This window comes from Pseudoliparis swirei, chromosome 1 (genome assembly GCF_029220125.1).
Source record: "Pseudoliparis swirei isolate HS2019 ecotype Mariana Trench chromosome 1, NWPU_hadal_v1, whole genome shotgun sequence".
In the NCBI taxonomy this organism is placed as follows: Eukaryota; Metazoa; Chordata; class Actinopteri; order Perciformes; family Liparidae; genus Pseudoliparis; species Pseudoliparis swirei.
In genome coordinates, this window is record NC_079388.1 from 3,460,173 (window position 1) to 3,474,547 (window position 14,375).

The following is a 14,375-nucleotide window of genomic DNA, read 5'->3' on the forward strand; positions in this document are numbered from 1 at the left end:
TCATGTCCTTTACTGCTTATGGATCTCACTTTATATGCTCCAAGATTTTTTTTTTTTTTACATTTATGCAAAGTAATTAAGCAGTCCAATGGAAGTAGGAAGATAAACATGAAGCATGGTGTGTAGGGCCCATTGGGCCTGGCTGTGTCTGAAGCCTGCTGCCATGGCCCCCCCCCTCCCCTCCATGTCTCCTGGTGGAGGTCTGGATCGTTTACCTCAGATGTGGAAAGTTACCAGTTAGTCCGATTTCATATCAAGATGTTCCTGATTTTTCCATCACATGTCATTTAGCAGACTCTTTTATCCAAAGGGACTTAAAAGATTTTAAAGGTTGTTTTCCCCTACAAGTCAACTTGAAGCCTGCCTGCAAACTCATGAGGGGTGAAAAAGGTAACGGGGGGGGGGGGGACGGACTATTTTGTCACCACACCACATCCACGTTGTTCGAACTTCGGTCATTTTATTGTTCCGACCACAAATCTAATAATCATTTTAATAGATCCTCCGTTCCAACCAAGTCAGTGATCGGGCCCTATAATGATAGTAATAACAAATATACGTTGTCATATATAATATGGTTAAAGTTATTCATGAACCAACTTACTTTTCTTTGGCCTGAACAAGTCTACAAGTCTTGTGCTCTGAGCCTCGAGTCTGTTCTGCCTCTACCTGGTTCTCACAATCTTCTTACCATACCTGCCGTAAATATGATACTGATACAATACCAAAAAAACGATATACCATAAATAAGACACTGGTAAATTTATCTATAATAGTAATAAATAAAACATATGTATGGTTCACTTTTTACCAACTTTATCAACACTTAACTGGCAGTAATATTGGTATTAATACAGCAAGATATTCATGAAACTTCATGGTGCCATCATGGCATTGATGATACACTATGAGGCCTTCAGTCTGTATCTGACCAGATGATAGAGTTCATCAGGATGAGCAGCTGTAGAGTTACACAACTTTACAGACTGACATTTTTTTTTTAAGCCGAAGACTCAAAAGCTCCTCCACCTCTCGCTGCGCTCACAGCGACACGGAGCAGCGTGTGCGGATCTACACGAGTCACGTGGATGACCTATTTTGATTTCAAAACGGCGAAGTTCACTGAAAGGTGACAAGTCTGCAGTATGAAGAAGCCTGAGTAACTACGCCAGACAGAGCTTTCTTTTTCCCATTTTATTTGTTACAAACAACGAAAGGTGGTCCTTTACTTGCCGGGGAGGATGATACCATCATACTGAAAGAAAGAATAAAAGAATATTAGATTTTAAGACAAAAAATAAAAACATGAAACCAAAAGAGTCGATATTAAGCGAGAGAATGCCGTAAATCTAATTAAATCATGACATAGCTTACAACTCTGTCAAAAACATTTGGGGTAACTTTTATATCAACTTCTAGTAAAACCTGGAGAGCCAGTAGAAAATGTCCAGGCGTCTCAGGATGCCAACACTCACTTTCTGCTGGAACCAGCGCATGGCCTCCTCTCTGCGGATGCGGTGCCTGAAACCGATGCGGCCTCGTTTCCGCTTCTTGTCGGCGATGCTGAAGCCGGGTCGGCCCAGAACCTGAACACGAGAGACGGGACAGCAGGTCAGAAACGCTTCAGCACCGTCTGACGAACACGAGCAGCGTCACTGAAGTCTGGCCTCTGGACTTCAATTAAAAAATAAATCATCTCTTTACATGTGAGAAGCTGCAACTAAGAAATTACTTTAAATCTTTAGAGCAGCGATTCCCAAAGTGTACTGCAGGTGGGCCGCGAGAGGTCATTTACAATAAATAAATAAAATATTTTTAATTTTCAATTTTGAAAAGTTTGAAATTAATATACAAATATTTATGATTTAAATGACGTGTTATTCTTTTATCTGACCTATTTTTCTGACCGCCAAACAAAACAATGTCAAATGGGGCGCCCTCTTGTAGGATTAGTTTATGTTTTGATCAGAGTTGTGATCAGCGCCGCCGCTCCCATAGCGCGCACTACACGCTGCGCGTAGGGCACCAAGTCCTGAGGGGGCGCCACAAAATAGGCAACTCAAAAAATCCTCAGTTATAATAATGCCGATATTATTTCAGTCTAGAAATATTAGGCGCCTTTTAGGCATGTATATCACAAAACAGGCAGAACAAGAGTTATATTTAATCGCTCAGCACCCCCCCCCCGTTAACCCGTCTCGGGTCGCATCGCTCTGCCGTGATGCGCGCCGACACATCCGCGCACACAGGTGAACACTCTCACTAGCACACCCCCCGTCGTCGTCAACGCGTCGTCAACGCTGGTTGTGATTAAAGGCTTGGGTGGGTCGCAGAAGATTTTCAGATTTCAAATTGGGCCGCGGCATTCTTGAGTTTGGGAAACGCTGCTTTAGAGGATACATTATTTAAATGATGAAGAGATGAAGAGACAAAACTGTTTATATTTGGCCATGTATTCTTTTGATATCTATATCTTTGAACTTTACTAATATAAAATATTCACCAAAAAACCAGACAAACAGCCTTTATCTGATCTTCTGTTGCTGAGGAAGAAGTGCCGGGTGTAAGTCAACGACCTATACGTAAAATAAACTGAATCATCTTAATGTGTAACGCACAAATCACGTCACTTTACAGTCGACCCTTAACAAAACCATCAATGTAACGTGGCAAATATTCAGCAATAAATTATTCTTACTTCATAAAACACCTCATTCTCTGTATGGACTTCATCACTTCTCGACTATTTCAACAAAAACTCATTTCTGCGTGGGTCCATATTTTACAGCGGGAGAGAAACTGGTTTTGGGCCACTCACCACGTAGAAGTCCAGTCCGTAGATGCCGATGCTGGGGTCATACTTGATACCCAGATCGATGTGTTCCTGGATACCAAAGCCGAAGTTTCCGGTATTTGAGAAGTTGCTCTTCCTCAACTCGTACTCACGCACCTGGAACATGAAGCAACCGTAAGCTACATCGTCACACAATTGATAACACGAATGTGAAAAAACCAGAGCGTGACATAGAAAAGAGTTGATCATGCTAGATCTAACAGTCAACAAACAAGCCAGAGTACAAGAAAATATAGTTTTTAAAATGACAAACTATAAACTTTCTACGTTCATGCGACATTGAAAGTACAAAGTCCAACACCAACATTATCCTTCATTCAATCCACATTTTAAAGCTGCAGCAAAGTCACAAGCCAATGAAGAACCAGTGAAACACTGAACTAGTGGGACATGAATCAGAAGTAAACACGGCTTTCTGACCTTGAGTCCTTTCTCCAGGATCTCTTCTGCTTTGGCTCCACGGACGGTGCAGTGGACAGCAATCTTTTCATTTCTGCGGATACCGAAGGATCGCACAGTGTAGCGGGCTGAGAAACAGAAAACGGGACAGAAATGTCAAACACGATTACTTTTATGCTTCGACAACTTAATAAATCCTTTATTGATCCCCGTGGGGGAATTCTTCTCTGCATCTGACCCATCCTGAGTTATTCAGGAGGAGTGGGCTGCAGTGAAGCACCATGGGAGCGACTGGGGGTTCAGCGTCTTGCTCAAGGACACTTTGACGGGCAACTAATGGGGAGAGCGGGGATCGAACCGACGACATTGTAGTTACAGAGCATCAGCAGACCACCGCGACCGTTCCCCACTCTTAAGTCAGAGTAATGTGTATAAATAAGCTTTTCTCATGGTGTTGAATAGACATCTCAAAAGTCTTAAATTCTACACTTCCACAGCTCAAAGTCTGTCGCCCCCCCCCCCCCCCCACACACACACACACTCACCCTTAGAGAAGACGGGGGTCTGGCCGGTGAGCTGCTCCAGCACCTTGGCAGCTCGGGTCAGTCTGTCTCCGCTCTCACCGACGCAGATATTCAGGCAGAGCTTGCGGATGCGAAGCTCTCTCATGGGGTTCTCCTTCTTCTCGCCCAGTTCCTGCGGGGCAGAAGACGAACGGTTCACACGAGGAAGTCACACGAGACTAAATGACTGCAGGAGAGTTGGGGCGCCGCGTCAGCCGCGGCTGCCACCGCCGTGACTTCAGGACAGCGCCGGTGTTACGGTTCAACCTGAGTCCCTGTTAACTGGCGACCTTCGGTCGAATGCGTCTGTTGTTGTCGTAGTTACGGCAGATGTTGATAATAGCAGGAGAACACGCAGCTGTCCTCGCGAATGCCGCATTGTTTAGTTCTACAATGCAATGAGAAACCTTCTCGTGTCGTGTCTGGTCTGAACATACCGGAGGAGACGATGGAGAAGAGAAAGCGTCCAGCGACTTGAAGCGTCGCGTGTTGTTTATGGTTGAAACAGGAAGTTAGCAAACTGCCCTTCCTTTGAAATACATTTGGTCAAATAAATAAACACTTAATCAACATACAATTGGGAGTCTGTTTTGTGCAAACATGTATCACGTAGCATAACTCTGTAGTACAAAAACCACAACAACAAATATATATAAAGATGTTACGGGATTCGAACTCATGTCTTTGGGAGGAAAAAAGTTTAACTGACGGGGATCTGACCACTAGGCCAAGAGCGACACGATTTACTCTGTTCGCACAATTAAATAACCTGCACTGCGGTCACTGGTCACCACGAGAGGCAGAGAACCACCAGATCAACTTGTGACCAACACACTGCCGACCACCATGGAGCATGTTGACGTGAACGAAGGAGCACTCTACAATAGTGATGGCTTCTCAAACTAATATTCAGCCGTTTCAATTAAAAACGTCTTTAAAGGGCTGCACATTAATGAGGAAATGTTTGTGTTGTTGTCATGAGGTAAACATACACAATGTGGACAATAATGCCAGACATGGTCGTATGAATATCCAAACATTACACCCATATGTGATTGTTTACCATCTGTCCATAGACCATGGGCATTGACCACATTAAGTTTGTCATATTTACTTTGCCTTATTGTGTCTGTGATTTATGCCACTTAAATAAAGTAAATAAGTGACCTGTACTGTTTGACTTCTGTGTTGTTGGCTGGCCACACAATTAAGAATTCAACCAGCCAAGAACACAGAGAGGTCAAACAGTTCAGGTCACTTCTTGAGTTTACTTTAAATATGACAGATGGTAAACAATCACATATGGGTGTAATGTTTGTACATGTATGACCATTTCTGGCCTAAACATTGCGGCATTCGCGAGGACAGCTGCGTGTTCTCCTGCTATTATCAACATCTGCCGTAACTACGACAACAACAGACGCATTCGACCGAAGGTCGCCAGTTAACAGGGACTCAGGTTGAACCGTAACACCGGCTAGACAGATATCAGTGGCCATTTCAACACCACCGGTAAGCTTCAGGTTAAAAGTCACACGTTAATGATAAAGTCTATAAAACCACAAGTCCAGCCCCTGCTCTCCTCCGTCTCTACATCTCAATAACAGTCTGGGAGCAACACATGCCGTGAGGACATGTCCGGACATATCCGCGCCGCTACTGCTGTTAGCAGTCAGATACAAACGTTACGTGTCCGGAGGTATTTACACTTTTAGACAACTAGAAAAACAATACAAACATGCTTGCTGTGTAGGCTTAGAGTAATTATACAACTGCAACGTTGTCCTTAACGGCTGAATATTACTACAATCGTACGAGAACCGCATATCCCAGGAGCTAGCCCGTTAGCATCACTAGCTTGTTTTGGGTTAAACTGCCTTCCGTTTCATTTGGTACAGAAATAAGCTTCTATGTTAATTATTCATGTTAGAGTTTGAGTCTCTGTACGTAAAAGAGCACTTAAGATGGCCCAACCGCTCCGATGATTGTAGATTTCAACTACAACTTCGTGTGTGATCACCATCGTACGGTGTGAGAGAGTACTCACCGCCATGTTGGATCACAAAGAGGATGAGGCGTTTCCGGCGAAAGATATTTATAGAGAAGTGTTCCCTGCAAATTACCTCGGGGAGAAATCGCGGGGAAACGTAAAGGTTCCGGGATACGGAGCGAAAAGCAACAACGAGTACATTATTTTAATGTCAATCGGAATTAAACAGCTTTGAATTGTTTATTTAGTTTCAATTATTTTCTTTACATCTTTTATTTGTTAATGAGTAGAGTTCAATCGATAAGCTGATTTTAGAATATACGATTAATAATCAATTGATGAAGATACAATTATTATTATTATTATTAATAATAATAACAATAATAAAGAATGTCCATTGTCTCAATAATCACGAATTTCACCATTTGCTCCTTAATTCAATCAATAATAATAGTTTAATTTAATTTAATATTTTTCTTGTTTGGGACCTTTGCACAAGCAAAATGCGACCATGATCTCTGGGAAATTGCTATCCTATTTGTACATTTAGTAAAAGACAAAGTCATTGGGAAAATAATAATTGGATTAATTTGTCACAAAACAGTCCTTAATTGTAGACTTGTTTATTTCCTTTTCACAACATCAGCTTTTGCCATATGTCTCTTTAATACACTTCCTTACTTATTGCACCACAACAATGAGGCACTGACTTTCATTGAAGACCTTTAATTAATTAGGAAGGAATATATTCCTTTAATCTACAAGAGATGGCATTAAATTGAGTCGTAAAAACACACAAAAATACGAAACACTTTACATTAAAACAAAAGATATCAAATACACCAAAGAAAGTACATTAAAAAGAAAATGTATGAACAAAGGACTTGCACCGAGATAATATAAGTCTCATCTGAAATAAGAAACAAGGTTTCTATAAGGTTTTGTCTATAAGGTTTTGTCTTTTTGAAAAGAACTACAAGAATAAAGTTTCCTGTTCAAACATTTCTGAAACAGTCTGCATACAACGTAAACATGAGGATAATTAGATTCCTTTCACACTATACATTGTTTAAAACCTTCTTAATAACCATGGAATAATGATATTTTATATAATTCAATTAATTTAGTCTAGGCCAAAATCACAGATTACAAACTTTTTTCAGAGGACTTTTTTTAATGAAGTACATCACCTAAAAACAGCCTTCTTTATGAAGAGTTAATACGTTGTAAATAATAGTTTTTATTGATTATCCTTCAATCATTTATTAAAGATTTAGCATAAATCAGTTACAAAGAACACATTTGGTTTTGAAAAATCCATTTTTGTTTGTTAACGCAGTATTTTATGTTGGTACTCATCAAGTCTGCAGTTAGAAATGTCGATACTCATAAAGGGTCCAGATCGTCTGAAGCCATGTTCTCAATATAATTGGTCAAACCACTCCAAGAGATCCTTCCACAACCTTCTTAAGGTAACGTATTCAGAGCTGGAAAAGATTCAACTCGACGAGTAAGTCGAAAGTAAAAGTACCAACATGTAAAATAATAATTACAAGTAGAAGTTATTCAAATAAAAGTCAAAGTGCTACACAAAATTACACCTGTGGCTGATATGATACATAACATTATTAACGCCAATGCATTGACATGTAAGGAACACAGTCACAGTGGCTGAGGTTCGTTAGGTGGTTCCTAACCTGGGGGCCGGGGCCCTCCACAGGGTCACACCCTTTAATGGGACAGTAAAGAAGAAGAACAAATAAAATACCCTCTATACATTGTTAATGTGGTAAATGACTATTCTAGGTGGAAACGTCTGGTTTCTAATGAAATATCTCCAGAGGTGTATAGAGGCCCATTTCCATCAACGATCACTCCAGTGTTCTAATGGTACATTGTGTTTGCTAATCGCCTTAGAAGACTAATGTCTGATTAGAAAACCCTTGTGCAATTATGTTAGCACAGCTGAAAACAGTTATGCTGGTGATATAAGCTATACAACTGGCCTTCCTTCCTTGAAGTTTGAAGAACAAAATTAATACTTCAAATATTAATCATTATTTCTAACCTTGTCAATGTCTTGACTATATTTTCTATTCAATTTTCAATTCATTTGATAAATAAAATGAGTTTTCATGGAAGACACGGAATTGTCTGGATGACCCCAAACTTTTGAACGGTAGTGTATATATATATATATATATTTATATATATATCCACACACACAACTCAAAATAAAATTATTATATGCAGGGCTCTCAAGTTTTGAAGACAGGCAAGAGTAACATTTCCATCAGCACTTTTTTTCTGATTGGCTATTGTGTAGCCCATTTCTTTTTTTTGATTGGCTGATCATTGGCTCCTCACAGCAGAACTCCAGGGGAGCGCTTGATTCCTCCACGGTGAGGGCAGCGCGGCCAGCTCATGTTTGCGCGCTGCGGCACATTAAAACATTAAATAGTCGAGTTTTTTTCAGCGTGAGAAATACGATGTGTGGCGGGAGTGCGTGACTTAAGACCGAAATGCGTGAGTCTCACGCTCAATGCGTGACACTTGAGAGCCCTGTTATATGTAACAGGGTTGTCATATCTTGTTTGACTGTAAAAAAATATTTACAGTGAATAATTGGAGTAAACTCATGAGCAAGAACAGTTTATGTGGTGACGTCATCAAATCAGCTGCTGTTCCAATCACAGAAAAACCGTCCTCCTGAGTTTGGACTCCCAAGTCCAGACTCCAAAAGAACACAAGGCTGTACTAAGTGTACTTGGAATTGAGAAACGGCTTTGGTCTTTTGGTCGAGGGAGCCAGAGTGACGCTTACGATGTTGGGCAACAAAACACATGTGACCCCTGCAGCGCTCTATTCCACCCACTTCAGAGTTAGTATGAGGAACTGTAGAGTATTCTGAAACTGGGCACTTCGCAGATGGTGGAAAAACAGGCTTCCGGACGCGCGTGGATTAAGTTATCAACATTTAATGGCAGGAAGTGTAAATCAAACATTCAAAGCGCTCTTCCTCGTGTCCAGGCTGCCGGCTCCCGGCTTCCCCCGGGAGCACAGCCATCTCCCTCGGGGCTTACCTGTGAAAGAGGCCGGTCTCTCTGAGATGCGGAGTTTTCTCTCACCGGTCGAAACGTCACTTCCGGTCCTGTCGCTAAAGTATTTTCACAATAAGATTCCCGTCTTGTTTTTGACTGCATTAAAAGTCACCTTCACAATAAAAGTCTCTTGTTATTGTAAGTCACTTCACGGAATTCAACCAGCTTCGTCAATCTATAATACTAACATACAGTCACTCTCATGCAACATACATTAATTCTTGCCATTTACATTTGCATAGAGTAAACATTACCCCTATGCTTCATAATACATTAATAACAATATCAATATTCTCCTTAATATTGTCTTTTATAATATCTTTCTATATGTATTCATTTAAAACATAAGACCTCTGCAGATGTTATCAAAATAAACTATTACAACTTAACAGAACTAAGGTAATAATGCCTCTGGTGCTCTAAACTCAATGTTCAGGGTCATCCTTCAGACCAGACTCTGTACAACATTCAGAAGTATTCTTTTCCCTCTGATGTTTACAGTAAAGGGTCTTTAGAAACCCGGGGAGAATGTGCAAAGATTAGCCAGCGAGCTAAAACTTAGCGATGCTGCATGGATCTGGCACTGGTAAATATATAATATATATAATGAATTCCACTCCATTTATTGGCAAGACCCACCCTGTGAGTCGATTGGTTAAGGTTAGGCGTTGACCTTGAGTCGTCAGATTAATCCGCGGCCAGGTTTCTTCATAACGTTAGTAGTTGCGAAGGTTATGTTACTACGTTAGCTACACACTGTTGGCCCCGAGGGGAGCTGAACAGAAGCAAAGCACTCAGAAGCATGAACGACACAAAAGAAACATTCTTCATTCCAATGTTTAAGGTTTTTATTGTTTTGGTTTCAACTGAATTATGATCATAGCTTCCCCCCTAAGAGGCGCAGGCCTTGCTTTCCTGCGGAAGCTTTTCCGATGGGTTTTGATGAGCATGAGCCAGTCCTTGAGGAGAGAGCTCAGAGGAGACGGCGTCGGGGGGCGAGGAGGAAGGAGGGACGTGGCGGGCCGATGATGCTGCTGCTGGACGGGGGATCTTTGATGGACGTCCTGCAGGAGAATTCATTTCTTCTTGTCGGCCTTCTGTGCGGACTTGGTGACCTTGCCGCCGGAGGGGAGCTTCTTCTCCACGGACTTGATGACGCCGACGGCCACGGTCTGCCTCATGTCGCGCACGGCGAAGCGACCTGGGAGGAGAGAGAAGCGGCAATGAGAGGCTGAAAAGGGTCTTCTCTGTGTTTAAGGTGCAGCTGGTGGGAGCGGTGAATATACAGTGCACACTACATTAAAGATCAATAGTTTTATCAAAGTTATGAAGTACGAAAAAACCCTGTTTACAGTTAGAATGGGAACATATTTTCATTAAATGTGTTTCCTTCCTCCACATTTGGTCACGTTACTGATGAATTTGTTTCGTATCATTAAAAGCCTATAGAATGTTTAAATTAATTATTTCCCTATGTGATACAGAAAAGCTATTTTAACATAGTTCTGAGATAGCAACGTGGGCTCACTGCTTTCCTCCTGACTGACGGACCAAGTTAAAGCTGGGGTTGGAAATCTTGAAGAACTACTAAGATTATGCTAGAATTGAAAAATGATCCAATGGAGAGAAAAAAAACAGCCCAGTGTCGCCAACTTGTTCTCATTGAAAGTTGCCTGAAAAACTCGATCCAGAAGCTGCTCAATCCAGACAGAAAGAGGCAGAGTTGTCCGCTCAGGACTCCCTCCGAAGCCACGCCCCCCAAAATTATGATTACTGTAAGAATTTGGTGACGTTTGCAAAGGCAAAACACGTGCAGGTAGACAGGCAGGTAGACTTCCTACCCAATCATTACATTGAATGACATGATAACAACAAAGAAGAAGACGCAGTGTTTGATCGATAGTTGGGCATAAGAACAAACCCATTCTCTACGACAGCAGTGGGCCGAACAATTTAACCAGCTTGAACTCACCCAGTGGAGCGTAGTCACTGAAGCTCTCCACACACATGGGCTTCGATGGGGTCATCTTGGCGATGCATGCGTCCCCAGACTTGACGAACTTGGGGTTGTCCTCGATCTTCTTGCCGGAGCGACGGTCGACCTTCTCGATGAGCTCGCTGAACTTGCAGGCGATGTGAGCGGTGTGGCAATCCAGCACGGGGGTGTAACCCTGGGAGATCTGACCGGGGTGGTTCAGGACGATGACCTGAAAACCATGAGGAGAGGAGAGTTCTCTATTCAGCATTCAGGTCAGGCTTTTTAGATGAACACAAGCTGCAGTTCCTGCTAGTGGCCAGCAGAGGTCCCCAGATGTTTACGGTTACCTGAGCTGCAATCATTCATACACCTCATTAGAGTCACTATAAAATGACATTTTGAAAGTATATTGCTTCATTCATTAATCTGTTATTTGTGTGAAAGATATTCATTGAAACAGGAAATTTAGAAAGGTAGAAAAAATAGCAGAAGATGGAAGGAGAGGGCAGGATGGTGAATAATCATATCATTGTAAGTTGGGGTTTGATGTGATACAATAGATACAATGTTGAAAGGGTCTTGGTGTAACGGTAAAGCAAAATACTTTAGCTGTTATTGAAGGAAAGATGCACCAGGAATATGTTCCTTCATTAAAACAAAAGACTTCAATGAACATGAAGTCACGTTTTAATGTGATTACTGAATCTCTATATTCACTACAAGACTGTCCCATCTGAAGATGCAAGCCCAGATGCTCGTCCGTTTATTCTTTTATTAAACTTGCTGTCCCGTGTCAGACTCACCTGGGCTTTGAAGCTTTCAGCTCCCATGGGCGGGTCGTTCTTGCTGTCTCCGGCCACGTTGCCGCGGCGGATGTCCTTGACCGACACGTTCTTGATGTTGAAGCCCACGTTGTCTCCGGGCTCGGCTTGGAGCAGAGACTCGTGGTGCATCTCCACGGACTTCACCTCGGTGGACAGGTTGCAGGGAGCGAAGGTCACGACCATGCCGGGCTTGATGATGCCGGTCTCCACGCGGCCGACGGGGACGGTTCCGATACCTGAGGCAGACAGAGTGTGAGCTGTGTGATTGCCAGTCTGTGAAGTCCAGGCTGTGGGACACATCTGTGACACTTCTTACCCCCGATCTTGTAGACGTCCTGCAGGGGCAGACGCAGGGGTTTGTTGGTGGGGCGAGATGGCGGCTGGATGGCATCCAGAGCCTCCAGCAGTGTGACGCCATTCGAAGTTCCCTCCTTGCGCTCAACCTTCCATCCCTTGAACCAGGTCATCTACAGACATATTTAGAGGAAGGAATGATTAGTCCGTGTCTAATCCTCCAAATCGACAATTTACAGAACCAAAAAGGTTAAAGCGCCTCACATTGCTGCTGGGCTCAACCATGTTGTCGCCGTGCCACCCAGAGATGGGGACAAAGGCGACGGCGGCGGGGTTGTAGCCGATCTTCTTGATGTAGGCGCTCACTTCCTTTTGGATTTCCTCGAAACGGGTTTGGCTGTAAGGGGGCTCGGTGGAGTCCATCTTGTTGACTCCGACGATGAGCTGCTTCACGCCGAGGGTGTAGGCCAGCAGGGCGTGCTCGCGGGTCTGGCCGTTCTTGGAGATGCCGGCTTCGAACTCACCAACACCGGCAGCAACGACCAACACGGCGCAGTCAGCCTGAAATGGGAGGCGGTTATTCATTTTGGCATACATAAATATATAAAGAAAATACGTGTTAAGGCAGCGGTCTGTACCTGAGAGGTACCGGTGATCATGTTCTTGATGAAGTCCCTGTGTCCGGGGGCATCGATGATGGTCACGTAATACTTGGGGGTCTCAAACTTCCACAGAGCGATGTCGATGGTGATGCCACGCTCGCGCTCGGCCTTCAGCTTGTCCAGCACCCAGGCGTACTTGAAGGAGCCCTTGCCCATCTGTGAGGGTTGAAGTGGAGTGGGGAAAACAGGGAGTGTAAATGATTTAAAGAAATTAGAACATTTACATCTAGCTGATCTGATTCTGTGTGGACTAAATGTAGATATTTGAGTATTCATTATAATTCAAACTGTCCAGGTTTCAAGATATTTATGGCCATGAGCACAACAATTACAGAGAAGCAGTTTTTTTTAAAGTACAAGTATAAACATAATGAGAATTAAAGACGTAAAATAATTGACTGAAGTTAAGATATAAATATAAAATACAGTAAAACACATTTGTAGTCAATAGTATTGCAACTATTACGAGAATAACTTCCTTTATTTCAGTGTCCATTCGGTAAAATTGGTTGTGCTTGTGTTTGGAGAAAGCAATTACTTCATAATGTATTTGACGCTAAGCTACATGCTAACCGCCCGGGTCACGTGACACTTCGATGTCTACGTTATGGACGTCTTTCTGAAGGACCGGCATATCACAGTCAGTGCAAGTATTTCAACAGCAGAAGGCATCGCTGCCAAGGAGCAGTCAACACAATGAGAGCCACCACACCTGTTACTCATCTCAGGTGTGATTGTGTTAAGCCCCGCCCCCTTGCGAGGGCGCGCACAAATTCAGCTCTCAGAGTGGACACGCTTTCGCCGCCATCTTGCCTCTGGACTTTTAAGTCTTTAACGGTTATAGAAGAAAAACACACAGCTGCTCACCTCGGAGGCTTCCTTCTCGAACTTCTCGATGGTTCTCTTGTCGATTCCTCCGCATTTGTAGATCAGGTGACCGGTGGAGGTGGACTTGCCGGAGTCGACATGGCCGATGACCACGATGTTGATGTGGATCTTTTCCCTTGCCATTGTTGTCCTGTGTTAAAAGCATTTCAAGAGAAAATAATTGGCAAAATAAAGAATGCCAAACGCAGTATTCGTTTCTCTGTGGGCGGAGCCTGATGGGCTTATTGTTTGAGGTGGCCCTTTTTTTTTTTTAAGACCCGACTTTTGGATTTTAAATCTGTAACAAATCAAAAGGTTTAATAAAAAAAGAAAAGATTAGATGTTTCGTAATACATTATAACCTGAAGAGTAAATAGTTGCAGTGAACCATAAGAAACCACAAGACCCAACAGGCTTCAGGTTCTCCGACTTTCTGCTATGGGAAGCATCAGAGACTAAAACGTAGAGAGCGAAGTAGTCATCGAGATTCAACCTCTGGACACCAAACCCAGGGTTCAGTAGTCAAAACCCCACTTCTGTTCTCATTTCATTTATCCAATTGGCTTCTGCTGCTACTTCCTGACTTCCTTCGTATCTGTCGAGCCTCACCTGGTTGTCGGTCTCCTGCTCTCGCTATCCACACCTTCCCTCGCTGCTGTCTCGGTAAAAAAGGGACTTTGTAAAAAGTGATCGGTGCATTAAGCCTTCCTCCACCCTGCCCCTCCTCGTCTCACAAGTAGATGCTGATGCCAAGAGCACGCCTGCAACAAGTTTTGCCGGTCTGTTCTTGTTTGTGATGCTTTATATAACACACCTTGTGACTTTAGTCCGCCTCACCTTGTG

The 14,375-nt window shown here is 43.0% G+C and overlaps 2 protein-coding genes across 2 annotated transcripts; both read right to left on the reverse strand.

Annotated features, from left to right (window-relative positions):
- Positions 1 to 1,175: 1,175 nt before the first annotated feature.
- rpl11 (ribosomal protein L11) lies at positions 1,176 to 3,966 on the reverse strand. Its single transcript, XM_056411674.1, has 5 exons — positions 3,799 to 3,966; positions 3,275 to 3,381; positions 2,819 to 2,950; positions 1,476 to 1,586; positions 1,176 to 1,255 (listed from the first exon to the last, which is right to left on the reverse strand). Exons 1-5 carry the CDS (start codon positions 3,920 to 3,922, stop codon positions 1,226 to 1,228), a joined length of 504 nt encoding a protein of 167 aa, XP_056267649.1. The 5' UTR covers positions 3,923 to 3,966; the 3' UTR covers positions 1,176 to 1,225.
- Positions 3,967 to 9,737: 5,771 nt separating this feature from the next.
- On the reverse strand, positions 9,738 to 14,160 carry LOC130192479 (elongation factor 1-alpha-like). The gene is made up of 8 exons (XM_056412541.1): positions 14,142 to 14,160; positions 13,533 to 13,683; positions 12,642 to 12,821; positions 12,268 to 12,564; positions 12,026 to 12,176; positions 11,689 to 11,945; positions 10,880 to 11,114; positions 9,738 to 10,108 (listed from the first exon to the last, which is right to left on the reverse strand). The coding sequence occupies exons 2-8, from the start codon at positions 13,674 to 13,676 to the stop codon at positions 9,984 to 9,986; spliced, it is 1,389 nt and encodes a 462-aa protein (XP_056268516.1). The 5' UTR covers positions 13,677 to 13,683; positions 14,142 to 14,160; the 3' UTR covers positions 9,738 to 9,983.
- Between the last annotated feature and the right edge of the window lie 215 nt (positions 14,161 to 14,375).

Excerpts from the sequence above, each read along its gene's own strand:
- rpl11 (XM_056411674.1), bottom strand. The coding sequence starts at position 3,922 with ATGAGAGAGCTTCGCATCCGCAAGCTCTGCCTGAATATCTGCGTCGGT. Across the intron at positions 2,951-3,274 it reads TCCTGGAGAAAGGACTCAAG|GTGCGTGAGTACGAGTTGAG; the intron begins GTCAGAAAGCCG and ends TTCATGTTCCAG. Across the intron at positions 1,587-2,818 it reads ACGGACTGGACTTCTACGTG|GTTCTGGGCCGACCCGGCTT; the intron begins GTGAGTGGCCCA and ends TCTCGTGTTCAG.
- LOC130192479 (XM_056412541.1), bottom strand. The coding sequence starts at position 13,676 with ATGGCAAGGGAAAAGATCCACATCAACATCGTGGTCATCGGCCATGTC. Across the intron at positions 12,822-13,532 it reads TCGAGAAGGAAGCCTCCGAG|ATGGGCAAGGGCTCCTTCAA; the intron begins GTGAGCAGCTGT and ends CAACCCTCACAG. Across the intron at positions 11,115-11,688 it reads CTGAAAGCTTCAAAGCCCAG|GTCATCGTCCTGAACCACCC; the intron begins GTGAGTCTGACA and ends CATGGTTTTCAG.